Source organism: Blennius ocellaris (assembly GCF_963422515.1).
Source record: "Blennius ocellaris genome assembly, chromosome: 11".
In the NCBI taxonomy this organism is placed as follows: domain Eukaryota; kingdom Metazoa; phylum Chordata; class Actinopteri; order Blenniiformes; family Blenniidae; genus Blennius; species Blennius ocellaris.
Genome location: NC_137660.1, coordinates 5,562,408 through 5,577,252, shown reverse-complemented (window position 1 = coordinate 5,577,252; position 14,845 = coordinate 5,562,408). Strand labels below are relative to the sequence as shown.

The window sequence follows — 14,845 nt, the reverse complement described above, 5'->3', positions numbered from 1 at the left end:
CTATCCATTAGCTACTTATTCTATGTCAATGTGTCCACCTATTCTATGTTGATTTATCTACTCAATGATGTCTATGAACTTATTCAGTCTGTATTTGTACTTACTATATGTTTATACGTCTATATGTATCAATTTTCAATTATCTATGTTTTTATTATCTATTTCTTTATGTCTATGTTGGCCAGGCTCAGCCTGAAGAGGAAGTGACGGAATCACGCAGTCACTCAAGATGTTACGTCACAGGAACCAAAACAAACCGCTGAGGAGTGAGGCTCCTAATTTAGTTGAAGTTTGCGATTAAGCGGCTGTATGAGGGACACAGGGGCAGTAGAACAACTCAAAAGCTTCAGAACTTCACCGGAGACGTAGCCATGGTCTCTACAGTCCGGAATACTGACGTAAAGCAGGTAAGACGTATGGAAAAAGAAAATAGTTCCTGTCCAGTGGGACTGAACGGAACTATCCCGCCCACCAGACTCCGTTCTGAAAACAAATAATCCACCCAAATTTCACCTTTATCCAATAAAGTACCAGAGTGATTCAAATGTGTGACAGAACGCGTGTTTTTCTTGAAATCGGCACTAATGGTCTCGCAATAAAGCCCGCGTTTGCACCATTTAAGTTATTTAAATAAGTCTTTCTTCGTGTTTGAACTAAAGGGGAATTGATAAAACTTCACGAAATATTGAGAAATGTAAAATAACGTGTCGAGCAGCTGCTAAATAGTAACTTTGGAGACATGCAGAGGGTAAAGATGGTACTGTTAACATTTATTCTATGCTCTTTTGGATCAAAGTTACTAACGTTTCATAAAGACATGCAGGACAGCAATGCATGCTGGGATTAAGGACAGACCAGCACACCTTTAAAGAAGTTCAGGTTAAAAAAAGACATAGTCAAAGAAAACAAGTGGAATAAACTTGTGGAAAATGGACAGATATGTGCCGTTTACTCATTAAAATTGAACATTTTAAGGTACTATAGCTGTGTAATTGTTAGAATCACATCTTGCACATTCACACTCTCAACTCTGTGTTCCAGAAAGATGCTGACCGTGCGGTGGTTGTGGCCGTCGCGTCTCACGCTGTGTTTGAACCGGGGACTGAGGACAGTGACGGTCTATACAGACCTGGTGTGGCCTTCCCCCTGCTGCAGGTCAGAACACAGCACCCACAAACTGTGTGTGTGTGTGTGTGTGTGTGTGTGTGTTGTTTCACAATGATCCCGTGGGGCCTGCTGTTTGAGTGCAGGCTCTGCAGACGGTGAACCAGTGTCTGCTGCAGGAGAACCAGGAGGAGACGCTGCTGTTCGACGTGCTTCTGATCTGCACCGACGCCCCCCAGCGGCAGAACCATGAGAACATCAGGAGCAGCACCAGACATCATGGTAACACCCCCCCCCCCCACACACACACACACACACACATCCAGACCCCCCCGCCCCAACTCGCTGCCCTCCTCTGCAGGTCTGGAGGTGGGGAGGTTCTGCTTCGCAGGTCAGGAGGACTTTGCGGAGGCTCTGCTGGAACATGGCGTGCTTCTCTTTGTGTCCACGGACCAGAGCGAGGTGTCCACAGCGTGCCAGAAAGGTCACAATGCTTTTTCCTGCCTCCAATTCTCTATGAAGGACTCACGTGTCATGTGTGAGGTTTTTCTTCTGAATTGCGGTTCCAGGTGTTTTCTCCGCGCTGCTGGACGAGCACGCCGCCTCGGCACCCTCAGACCAGCTTCGGGTTCTGTTCTGTGGGGACGGAGCTGTGATGTCCTCCAGTGGACAACCTGCTCAGGTACAAACAGCAGCCACCTCCTGATGGCTGCACCTTTGATGTCCCTGACGTTCCTCTTGTCCCTGACGTTCCTCTTGTTCCTCGTTCTTCATGTTCCTGACGTTCCTCATGTTCCTGACGTTCCTGACGTTCCTCATGTTCCTGACGTTCCTCATGTTCCTGACGTTCCTCATGTTCCTGACGTTCCTCTTGTCCCTGACGTTCCTCATGTCCCTGACGTTCCTCATGTCCCTGACGTTCCTCATGTCCATAACGTTCCTGACGTTCCTCATGTTCCTGACGTTCCTGACGTTCCTCATGTTCCTGACGTTCCTCATGTTCCTGACATTCCTCTTGTCCCTGACGTTCCTCATGTTCCTGACGTTCCTCATGTCCCTGACGTTCCTCATGTCCCTGACGTTCCTCATGTCCCTGACGTTCCTCATGTTCCTGACGTTCCTCTTGTCCCTGACATTCCTCTTGTCCCTGACGTTCCTCGTGTCCCTGATGTTCCTCATGTTCCTGACGTTCCTCATGTTCCTGACGTTTGTCTTGTTCCTCATGCTTCATGTTCCTGACGTTTGTCTTGTTCCTCGTTCTTCATGTTCTTCATGTCCCTCATGTCCCTCATGTTCCTCTTGTTCCTGACGTTCCTCATATTTCTGATGTTCCTGTTCCACGTGTTGCCCATGTTCCTTTTGTTCTTCATGTTTCTGACATTCCTTACGTTCCTGATGTTCCCCATGTTCCTCATGTTGCTCGTGTTTCTCGTTTGAGAGTTTCCTTATTACAATTCTATATTCTATATATAATATACTACTATTACTATATATTATACTATTAGTGTGAGCTATTCCTTATTTCAGACTTTCCTCTGAGGAGGGCGATTGTTCAGCCAGCAGGTCGGAGTCACGTGATGCACCTGAACGCATCACCAATGTATGAGCAGCATGAAGCTCCTCGACCTGGAGAAATCCATAAATCAGCCAAGTCATTGTTGAAGCAAAGTATTTGAAAAAAGGCTTATAATCGGGAAATCATGGTAACCACTTTGTGAATGACTAGGTTTTTGTAACGTCCACATTTCTTCAATACTGTTCTTACTTTCTGATTTGTATTCTATTTATTCTACTGTTATATTTAACCCTTGCTGCTACTGACTGGTGGTCACTAACGACGTTTTGTTGTTACTGCAATGACAGTAAAGTTCTCAATTCCTCATTATTCCTTATTTTTCAAGGATTGGATTTCAAATTATCAAAAAAAAAACCCAAAAAAAGATACCAGTTTTGAGTGATGCCTTCAGGTGCATCACGTTAGTGCTCCTTCTGACGTGCACGGCAGTGCCAAAGTGTCCAGTAGGGGGGCGTTATGTGCACAAAGAAGACGATTGTTCACGACAAACAAAGCCATATGGTACTATATTAGATATACGAAACATATATCAAATATAAATTAGAAATATGTACAACTACATCGTACAGGATTTATTTTCTCCAAATAATTCTTAAAATGTCATCTGTGGACGTGTTGTCCTACAATCGTGAGCATCAGCATGAAGCATCGTTCCTCCACACGTCTGCTGATTGGTAGAGACGCCAATATTAAAATATCCCATCTCCTGTAAACACTCCCAGCCCGGATTGAGAAAGTTTTCTGTTGTGTCACAGATAAAGGAAGCTCATAACTTCTGAGGGCCGTGGAGCTGCGGCTGCTATTCCTTGTTCTTCGCTCCATTATTGTTGCTAAATAACCTTACGTCCCTGCGTCGTTCACAACCCACCTACATTTGACCCTACTCTTTGTGCCGCCTTACCGTACTGCCTTACCATACCACCATACCGTACCATCTTACCATACCGTCTTGCCGTACTGCCTTACCATACCACCTTACTGTACCATCTTACCGTATCATCTTGCTGTACCATCTTACCGTACCATCTTACCATACCATCTTACCATACCATCGTACCGTACTGCCTTACTTTGATGCCTTACTGTACCGCTTTACCATACCGCCTTACTGTACCGTCTTACCATATGTCTTAACGTACAGCTTTACCGTGCCACCTTACCATACTACTTTACCATACCGCCTTACTGTACCGTCTTACCATACCACCTTACCGTATCATCTTACCGTACTGACGTACCATACCACCTTACGGTATCATCTTAAAATACCGACGTACCATACCGTCTTACTGTACCGTCTTGCCATACCACCTTACCGTATCATCTTTCGTACCGACGTACCGTACCACCTTACTGTACCGTCTTACCATACCACCTTACCGTATCATCTTACCGTACTGACGTACCGTACCACCTTACGGTATCATCTTAAAATACCGCCGTACCGTACCGCCGTACTGTACTGTCTTACCATACCACCTTACCGTGTCATCTTACCGTACTGACGTACCGTACCACCTTACGGTATTGTCTTAAAATACTGACGTACTGTACCATCTTACCATACCACCTTACCGTATCATCTTACCGTACTGACGTACCATACCACCTTACGGTATCATCTTAAAATACCGACATACCATACCGTCTTACTGTACCGTCTTGCCATACCACCTTACCGTATCATCTTTCGTACCGACGTACCGTACCACCTTACTGTATCATCTTACCGTACTGACGTACCATACCACCTTACGTTATCATCTTAAAATACCGCCGTACCGTACCGCCGTACTGTACTGTCTTACCATACCACCTTACCGTGTCACCTTACCGTACTGACGTACCGTACCACCTTACGGTATCGTCTTAAAATACTGACGTACTGTACCATCTTACCATACCACCTTACCGCATCGTCTTACCGTACCGACGTATCGTACCGCCTTACCGTACCGCCTTACCGTACCGTCTTACTGTACCATCTTGCCGTACCGCCTCACCACACCCCCTTACCGAACTGCCGTACCGCCTTACCGTACCGCCACGGTCAGGGATGAACTGCAGTGGGAGGGAGGCTCAAGGAGCCGCAGCAGTGGAGCAAAGAGGGTTCTGGCCCCTGGTCAAGTAGGAGTTGTTTGGTCAGTCCTGCACTTTCCCTCTGGGGTTGCTGGTTGTAAATCCAGCATGAAGAAGTTTGTTTGCCCGTAAAGTGAAAGCTGTCGTCTGTCCGCAGAGCTTCCTGTCTCCGCTGGGTGAGCTGCGCCGGAGGTTTGGCCTGCTCCGCAGCCCCGTCTGCATCAGCGTGTTGACATCGCACGGCGGCAGGGAGCACTGCGCCGCCGCCCTCCGCACACTCCGGGCATACGGGGTGGAGGCGGACCAGGCGTACTGCCTCGCCGGGGCCCCCAGGGGCCCCATGCTGTCTCTGCTCCGGCCACACCTCCTGCTGAGCGACGCTCACCAGGACGACTGAAGCCCCATATACAAGACCAAGCTTTGGGCTCCCTTGAGACGACAACGCCGCTCGGAGACACTGAGAACGCCCCTCTTTGAGAACGTCCCTCTTTGAGAACGCCCCTCTTTGAGAACGTCCCTCTTTGAGAACGTCCCTCTTTGGGAACGCTCCTCTTTGGGAACGCTCCTCTTTGAGAACGCCCCTCTTTGGGAACGTCCCTCTTTGAGAACGTCCCTCTTTGGGAACGCTCCTCTTTGAGAACGTCCCTCTTTGAGAACGCCCCTCTTTGAGAACGTCCCTCTTTGAGAACGTCCCTCTTTGAGAACGTCCCTCTTTGAGAACGCCCCTCTTTGAGAACGCCCCTCTTTGAGAACGCTCCTCTTTGAGAACGTCCCTCTTTGAGAACGCTCCTCTTTGAGAACGCTCCTCTTTGGGAACGCCCCTCTTTGGGAACGCTCCTCTTTGGGAACGCTCCTCTTTGGGAACGCTCCTCTTTGGGAACGCTCCTCTTTGAGAACGTCCCTCTTTGAGAACGCCTCTCTTTGAGAACGCACCTCTTTGAGAACGCACCTCTTTGAGAACGCCCCTCTTTGAGAACGCCCCTCTTTGAGAATGCCCCTCTTTGAGAACGCCTCTCTTTGAGAACGCCCCTCTTTGAGAACGCCCCTCTTTGAGAACGCCTCTCTTTGAGAACGCTCCTCTTTGAGAACGCCCCTCTTTGAGAACGCCCCTCTTTGAGAACGCCCCTCTTTGAGAACGCCCCTCTTTGAGAATGCCCCTCTTTGAGAACGCCTCTCTTTGAGAACGCTCCTCTTTGAGAACGCCCCTCTTTGGGAACGCCCCTCTTTGAGAACGCTGTGACTGTGCTTCTTTGGAAACTGGGGGAAGCTTTCCTGAAACGCTGCTGCTGCGCCACCGCTGTTAGTAGTTAGCAGTTCTGCACATGCTCAGTAGCTGGCCAATCAGAACAGTGCTTCCTGTCATGACTCCCAGTCCAGATTCTACTGGACTTGGTACTTTTATTTTGATATTCACTGCGTGTGTGTTTTCAGTAAAACCACATCACCCCCTAGTGACTGAACATTAAAACTACCTTGTTTTCAATGTTTCTGGAAACAGACACCATTTTCTAAACAAATGCTGAATCTTCTGGGATGAGGATATAAAACCGATGTCTTGAAGCGTTGTTGTGTAAATGAAGCCTGAGGACTCAGAACAACCAGAGGATCTACTTTTACTTCCTCTTCTTTGTGCTTGTTAGGCAGTGGGTGTTTACCGTCATTTCTTTTTTTCTTTTTCTTTGTTTGGACAAGATGGTGTAAATTTCCCATTTCTGTTCTTTTAATGCCACAGAAAATAAACATTTTGTAATGCTGATGTTTTACCTGAATCTTTTTAAATGCACGCACATGCAAGCTTTAGTCACATTATCTTAACAGAATCATTTGTTAAATGATTCAGATATTTTTTCCAGAAGATTCTGAGATTAAAAACACCAATGAGACTTTTTCTTTGATCTCCTGTAAGCCGTCTTCCTGGTGGTATTTATCACTGTAATGTTACATCCTGGCCAGTAGGGAGCAGCAGAGGGATTCCATTCACAAGTAGCAGAGGTGAAAAGCTGAAGCAAACATGGACGATATTTAATGAAAAGGTTGACAAAGAGAATCTGAAGTGAATCGCACTCAAGACTTCTGAAACTCTTATTCATTAAAGATCACATGCTATATATATTCATCTTGATTGGACACAGCTCTTCTCATAACGGGTACAAATATCCTCAATCATTTCTTTCCTATTCACTTTATTCTTATAGTGATTTTTCTTTTCTTTGCATCATTAAACATTAATCTTGACTTTGTTTTCTTTCCTCTTGTAAAGAGCTTCTGGATTCTTCTTCAGGTCTGAGGTGCTGTGATCCTTTGGTGGGTTTTCCTGACATTTTACACACACGACCACCAGTTTGATAAAGTTCAAAGCAAACTAATGGGATTAAACAGATTTGTCTAGAGCCATCATCACTGTTTCTGTAAATCCTGTCTTTCATGAATCATGAAATGAATCATCATGTCATTACATTGTGTCTTTATTGCGTCCACGTCTTCTTGGACTCTGGATATTTAAAGCTTTCTACTTTTTTTGTCTTTGATGCTGCATCATTCATCCAACCAACACCAAGCCGGTTCTGCTGACTCTCTGACTCACAGGGAAAAGTGTGTGTGTGTGTGTGTGTGTGTGTGTGTGTGTGTGTGTGTGTGTGTGTGTGTGTGTGTGTGTGTGTGTGTGTGTGTGTGTGTGTGTGTGTGTGTGTGTGTGTGTGTGTGTGTGTGTGTGTGTGTGCGTGCGTGCGTGCGTGTGTGTTTAGACGGACTAAAAAGATCAGGTCAATACTTGAAGTGTTGACATTCTCGATTTGATGAGAGGCCTGTAAAGGGTCAAAGTGAATAATGATGGAATTATTTTATTTGTCCTTTATTTGACCAGAAAATTGTGTCCACAGTTCAGATAAATCTTTCTATCGACAGTGTTTTAACATCACAGCTTTGGTTTATTTGATACCGTCCTGTCTTTCAGTCTCCTCTTAGAATGGTGCTTGGAGATTGTGGAAGGTTTAATGGCTTCCAGAAAAGTTTCAGTCTTCACTCTGAGGTGATCTCCACTGAGTGACTGGTCACAGGAAACATCTTCTGCTGGTCTAAACGTCCTCAGAGCGCAGCAGCGTTGCAGCTCACCATCCTGGAGCCAGCACAATAGAAAAGTTGCAAATACAGTAATTGTGTCCGTGACTCAGCGGGGAGTGGACGCTGCCTGCTCCTCGTAGTTCCAGGTAGAAGCTGGACGGGAGCAACTTATTTCAACAATGTTCTTTCTTATGTTCACATAAGGCGAACACTCACATACAAGCAAATTAAAGTCACCAATTTACCTCAAATGTATGTTCTCATCTACGGGAGGAGGAACAGGGCCCTGTTCCGGAAGGCGGGTTATGTGAAAATTCAGAGTAAGTTAACCCTGAAATGAGGGAAAATCCAAGTTTTCCGTTCCGGAAAGAGAGCTGAATTAAGCTCGGACTCAGTCACCACAGTAACGGACTCTGTGACCTGAACCTGCTCACTGGCAGGTTCAGTAAAGGAAACCCTGAGTTTCTACTGGCTCCTCCCACCTGAAGCAGGTTTAGTAGAGGAAACCCTGAGTTTCTACTGGCTCCTCCCACCTGAAGCAGCTGCTAGAAATGTATTGTCCTTTATTTCCAAACCCAATCGACATCGAAGCAGAAATAATTTGAGATAACTTGTGTCACAAAGAGTCTTCTGGCCCAGATTTGGAGGTTTTTTTGTGTGTGACTGTATTAATTCCTTCCAGAATCGACCCGAGCCTCATATCAGAGCACATTTTATACACAGTGTTACATGTTTTATTAATGGTAGTTTGTGTGTGTGTGGTTTCAGTACATACTAGTGGCCCAACATGAAAGCTACATGTTTATGCCGTCTGTTTGCTGTTTCTATGTAAACAGACATTGTTTTCAAAACATTGTGTGAACACAAAATAAAAAAAATAAATAAATAAAAAACGCTAAAATAATGCCTTTTCACATGAAACATCAGTTAAACTGGACCAAATGTGAACATTTTGAAGGCATGCTCTTAATTTCCAGTATTTAAGATAGTTTTCTTAGTATCGTTTCAGGATGTAGCTCAGATATCATTTCTTCCTTTGTTTGTTTTATCCACAAAACATGAAAATGTGAGAGCGTCATATCATTTCCTGCTGTGTGGATCTGATCTCCTCACGTTCATGTGCTGCTCGAGTGCCTCCCTCCTTAAAAACCTCTCATGCTCTCCACTCTCAAATATAATAGGTTTCCTCTTGTATGGTGGAGGAGGAGGAGGAAACAGGAGGTTGTGCGTCTCACAAATTAAAAGATGTGGGGGAGTCATCATGTTTCCGACAGTCTCGTCTCACCCAAGGGCTCAAAAACACACAGTTCTTGGTTCTAATTATTTTCAGATGTAGTTTCTGAAGGTGCTTCCTCGCCAGGTTTCAGACACAAACTCAGCAGTTTTATAAACCTAGATTCAAATGAATGGACATGACAAATCCATCCATCCATCCATCCATCCATTTTCTGCTGCTTATCCAGGCCGGGTCGCGGAGAGCAGCAGTCCGAGCAGAGTTGCCCAGACTTCCCTCACCTCGAAGGTGTTTGGTCAGTTCTGCACTTTCCCTCTGGTGTTGCTCATTGTAAATCCAGCATGAAGAAGTTTGTTTGCCAGTAAAGTAAAAGCTATTGTCTCTCCGCAGAGCTTCCTGGCTCCGCTGGGTGAGCTGCGTCGGAGCATAGTTGTCCAGACTTCCGTCGCCCCAGACATTTCCTCCAGCTCTTCTGGCACCTGAAGGCGTTCCCAGGCCAGCCGAGAGACATAGTCCCTCCAGCGTGTCCTGGGTCTGCCCCCGAGGCCTCCTACCGGAGGGACATGCCAGGAACACCTCCCTAGGGAGGCGTCCGGGGGGCATCCGAAATAGATGCCCGAGCCACCTCAGCTGGCTCCTCTCGATGTGGAGGAGCAGCGGCTCTACTCCGCCCAACCACCCCACGGAGAAAACTCATTTCAGCCTCTTGTATCCGGGATCTCGTTCTTTCGGTCATGACCCATAGTTCATGACCATAGGTGAGGGTAGGAATGAAGATCGACTGGTAAATCGAGAGCTTCGCTTTTTGGCTCAGCTCCTTCTTCACCACGACGGACCGATACAACGTCTTCATAAGTGCACCGATCCGCCTGTCGATCTCACGCTCCATCTTTCTCCCACTCGTGAACAAGACCCCAAGATACTTGAACTCCTCCACCTGGGACAAGGGCACTCCACCGACCTGGAGGGGGCAAGACACCTTTTTCCGGTGAAGAACCATGGCCTCGGATTTAGAGGTGCTGTTCTTCATCCCACCTGCTTCACACTCGGCTGTGAACCGTGACAGTGCACGCTGAAGGTCCTGGTTCGATGAAGCCAACAGAAACACGTCATCTGCAAAAAGCAGAGACGAGATCCTGTGGTCCCCAATCCGGACTCCCTCCGGCCCTGGCTGTGCCTAGAAATTATGTCCATGTAGGTGATGAACAGAACCGATGACAAAGGACAGCCCTGCCAGAAAAAAAACAAGAAGTTGATTAAATGATAGTGTTTTGTATTTTCGTATGTTTCTCAGAACACGTAGAGGAACTCACCGTCATTTCAACAATTATATCCACTGAAAAGCCACTCAGTCAAGTAAGTTGCATTTCTCCCTCAGTACTTAATGCTTCATAGAGAATCATTGATATACTTTGGATGGATAAAGGACTTTTACTTGTATTTAGGAAACAACGGATTGATGCAACATTTTCAAGAACATATTTTTGTTCCAATATTCAGAGTGGCATTTTTCACCCTTAGCGAAGGTTATGTGTCACATACTGTATGTTCGGAGCCCCAGACCCTGAAACACAATGTTTCAGGTTTTGGAAAAGTTTTAGTGTGCCATTTTCACAAAGTTGCGTTTCAATGACGTGAAAACCAGAAGCCTGCACAAAAGTTTTGCATTTTTACTTGAAAAGTCATCATGTGAACTCTCAACTCGTTTGATGAACACATATATATGACATATCTTTTAAAAAACACCTTTTTTTGTTTAACAATTTATCGCATTTATTTATGACGTCAATAATTCATATTTTCTAACCACCTTGTTTGTACTGTGCAGTAGTTTTACAACATATCCTGTAGGATACTGAAAAATGACTCAAAACACCACCTTGCAGCAATAAGTAGTATTGCAAGTCCTATTAATTAAGAAACTCAAGCAGACGACTCCTTTATTTGTGGTTTAGAAGTCAGAATGTTACGTTTCACACCATTTTAGAGGATTCTTTAGGATTGTATTCTAATTTACATTAAATTACATTTAGCCTTATAAGTAGCAGGGACAGACATTTTTATGGTTCTTGTTTGTGTGTGGTTAAAAAAAAAAAAAACTCTTGTGAATGTTCCCACAGGTTTGTGCTGATCTGGATTATAAATAGACCTCTGGTTCATCCAGTCATGAGGAGGGGGCGTGGCCCTCAGGAGGTTTGGATGACATCACTTCTCAGCAGATCGTCATCGCTGCAGACAGTGAGGGGAACGTCATCACCTCGGGACAGAAGTGAGGGGAATTCAGGGTGTGAACAGGAAGCTCCAACCAAATTATTGATAAGTGAAGGTTTTGGGGATGTGGAGCGGGAGGAGCGGGAGGAGCTGGAGATCAGGCTCTTCTGCTCGTCTTAGTGATGTGTGGATAAAACGTGTGTTTTAATTTTGACGAAACAGCACAAACTCTATCCACACAATGGTTTAATAGTTTCACTGACATCTGCATCACCTGCACGCTGCATTTCACCGCATCTGGTAAACACTGAGTTTCCAAAGTCGAAACAAAAACCAGGATTAAATCCAAATAAAGGAACCGACTGAAGAGTTATGTTGAGACATGTTATGTTAAAAACAAGACAAACCCTGAGAAATGGCTAGAGAAAGTTTAAATTGCTAAGAAGAGCAAAAAACCAAGTCTGATACAGTTAATTTACTGGTCAGCAGCTCAAGCTAAAACAGTAAAAAAAAAAAACTAAAATGTCAAAGCATGCTAAAAAGAAAGATAAAAAGAATAACATTGTCAAAATAAAGAAACGTATACCAAAACACAGCTGAAACCTCAAAACCTCTATCAAATAAGAGCTTTAAAAAAAACACCAAACAAACAAACAACAAATAAAGGAACAAAAGAAAACTACGGAGAAAAACCAAACAAAATACTAATTCAAACAGAGTCACACAGTGTCAACAGCAGAATACTGTGATCCACAGTGTCAACAGCAGAATACTGTGATCCACAGTGTCAGCAGTAGACTACTGTAATCCACAGTGTCAACAGCAGAATACTGTGATCCACAGTGTCAACAGCAGAATACTGTAATCCACAGTGTCAACAGCAGAATACTGTGATCCACAGTGTCAACAGCAGAATACTGTGATCCACAGTGTCAACAGCAGAATACTGTGATCCACAGTGTCAGCAGTAGACTACTGTAATCCACAGTGTCAACAGCAGAATACTGTGATCCACAGTGTCAACAGCAGAATACTGTAATCCACAGTGTCAACAGCAGAATACTGTGATCCACAGTGTCAACAGTAGAATACTGTGATCCACAGTGTCAACAGCAGAATACTGTGATCCACAGTGTCAACAGCAGAATACTGTAATCCACAGTGTCAACAGCAGAATACTGTGATCCACAGTGTCAACAGTAGAATACTGTGATCCACAGTATCAACAGTAGAATACTGTGATCCACAGTGTCAACAGTAGAATACTGTGATCCACAGTGTCAACAGCAGAATACTGTGATCCACAGTGTCAACAGCAGAATACTGTGATCCACAGTGTCAACAGTAGAATACTGTGATCCACAGTGTCAACAGCAGAATACTGTGATCCACAGTGTCAACAGCAGAATACTGTGATCCACAGTGTCAACAGCAGAATACTGTGATCCACAGTGTCAACAGTAGAATACTGTGATCCACAGTGTCAACAGCAGAATACTGTGATCCACAGTGTCAACAGCAGAATACTGTAATCCACAGTGTCAACAGCAGAATACTGTGATCCACAGTGTCAACAGTAGAATACTGTGATCCACAGTATCAACAGTAGAATACTGTGATCCACAGTGTCAACAGTAGAATACTGTGATCCACAGTGTCAACAGCAGAATACTGTGATCCACAGTGTCAACAGCAGAATACTGTAATCCACAGTGTCAACAGCAGAATACTCTGATCCACAGTGTCAACAGCAGAATACTGTGATCCAGTGTCAACAGTAGAATACTCTGATCCACAGTGTCAACAGTAGAATACTCTGATCCACAGTGTCAACAGCAGAATACTGTGATCCACAGTGTCAACAGTAGAATACTCTGATCCACAGTGTCAACAGCAGAATACTGTGATCCACAGTGTCAACAGAAGAATACTCTGATCCACAGTGTCAACAGCAGAATACTGTGATCCACAGTGTCAGCAGTAGAATACTGTGATCCACAGTGTCAACAGTAGAATACTGTGATCCACAGTGTCAACAGCAGAATTCTGTGATCCACAGTGTCAACAGTAGAATACTGTGATCCACAGTGTCAGCAGTAGAATACTGCGATCCACAGTGTCAACAGCAGAATACTGTGATCCACAGTGTCAGCAGTAGAATACTCTGATCCACAGTATCAACAGTAGAATACTCTGATCCACAGTGTCAGCAGTAGAATACTGTGATCCACAGTGTCAACAGCAGAATACTGTGATCCACAGTGTCAACAGTAGAATACTGTGATCCACAGTGTCAACAGCAGAATACTGTGATCCACAGTGTCAACAGCAGAATACTGTGATCCACAGTGTCAACAGTAGAATACTGTGATCCACAGTGTCAACAGCAGAATACTGTGATCCACAGTGTCAACAGTAGAATACTGTGATCCACAGTGTCAGCAGTAGAATACTCTGATCCACAGTATCAACAGTAGAATACTCTGATCCACAGTGTCAACAGCAGAATTCTGTGATCCACAGTGTCAACAGCAGAATACTGTGATCCACAGTGTCAGCAGTAGAATACTGTGATCCACAGTGTCAACAGTAACAGTCTATAAGGCTGGTGAGAAGATGGGGATCTTGGCTCAGAGTTCGATGACTTTGTTGACACAATATTTTCAAAGTTATTGCACTCAGTGTTCACATTTATGGTGTCAAAGAGACATTTTGAATTTTGAATTTCTTTTGTTAGCAGAAATTAGGTTGGTTAAAGATGCTTTTCTTGCCACTGCAATCGTTTCATGGAGTTCCAGTAAGAATTCCTAAAGATGCAGCCGGTGGACCTGGAGTTCAGTGGATTTCCATAAACACTCAGTCCTCCTCCGCTGAAGCCTGAGACAGAGAACTGACTCGTTAATCCAAGGTGAGGATTTGACTGACGAATGTTTTTTAGGTTTTAGAGGAGCAACATGTGGAGAACAGAGGAGCACGCGCTGAGAAGAAGCTCCATCAGGTTTAACATCCTCACTCTGGCCTTGTGCATTTTCTGCAGTGTGGTTTTTTATGACGCCCCCAGGTGGAGATGAGCAGTGATGAAGTGAGTTTCTCTTTCAACAGACATGTTAGGAAAACGAAAACAACCTTTATCTTTTAAATTGGCATTTAAATGGCTCGTTGTTGGGGTTTTTTTTATACATTTTTTGGGAGAGGTCGATGAACAGATTTATGCAAAACAAGATTGAAATAAAATATTTATCCAATATATTTTTACAGCAAAGTTGAAAACAGCCACTATTGCCGCTCAATTGAATTTTTTGGAAAATCTGATGCAGCACAAAAACTAAATATACCACAAAGTCAATTGCATAACTAATCTTTGACATATCCAAGACTTTTTTAAACATGTAATACATTTCTTGTCTCTGATCATTCATTACATTGAAAACTAGGCAATTTCGTGTTTTTCACTTCCCAGAATCAGCGAACTCATCTTCTAAATTGGAATTTAAAGGGTTAATTTAAAAAGAAAATATTGCTAGTTTTGATCAGGACTGAGGTTGATTATCAGATTTATGCAAATATGTAATTACTTGTCA

General features: G+C 44.3%; 1 protein-coding gene across 1 annotated transcript; it reads left to right on the top strand.

The window, feature by feature from the left end:
* Window positions 1–252: 252 nt before the first annotated feature.
* Window positions 253–6,513, top strand: LOC308136846 (cytosolic 5'-nucleotidase 1A). The gene is made up of 6 exons (XM_080505376.1): window positions 253–407; window positions 1,042–1,155; window positions 1,251–1,386; window positions 1,466–1,588; window positions 1,674–1,786; window positions 4,917–6,513. The coding sequence occupies exons 1-6, from the start codon at window positions 372–374 to the stop codon at window positions 5,154–5,156; spliced, it is 762 nt and encodes a 253-aa protein (XP_080361502.1). The 5' UTR covers window positions 253–371; the 3' UTR covers window positions 5,157–6,513.
* Window positions 6,514–14,845: the final 8,332 nt, after the last annotated feature.

Bases quoted from the DNA above. Each gene is read 5' to 3' on its own strand.
- LOC308136846 (XM_080505376.1), top strand. From the start codon at position 372: ATGGTCTCTACAGTCCGGAATACTGACGTAAAGCAG. The intron at 408-1,041 runs GTAAGACGTATG...TCTGTGTTCCAG, and splicing joins GGAATACTGACGTAAAGCAG to AAAGATGCTGACCGTGCGGT. The intron at 1,156-1,250 runs GTCAGAACACAG...GTTTGAGTGCAG, and splicing joins TGGCCTTCCCCCTGCTGCAG to GCTCTGCAGACGGTGAACCA.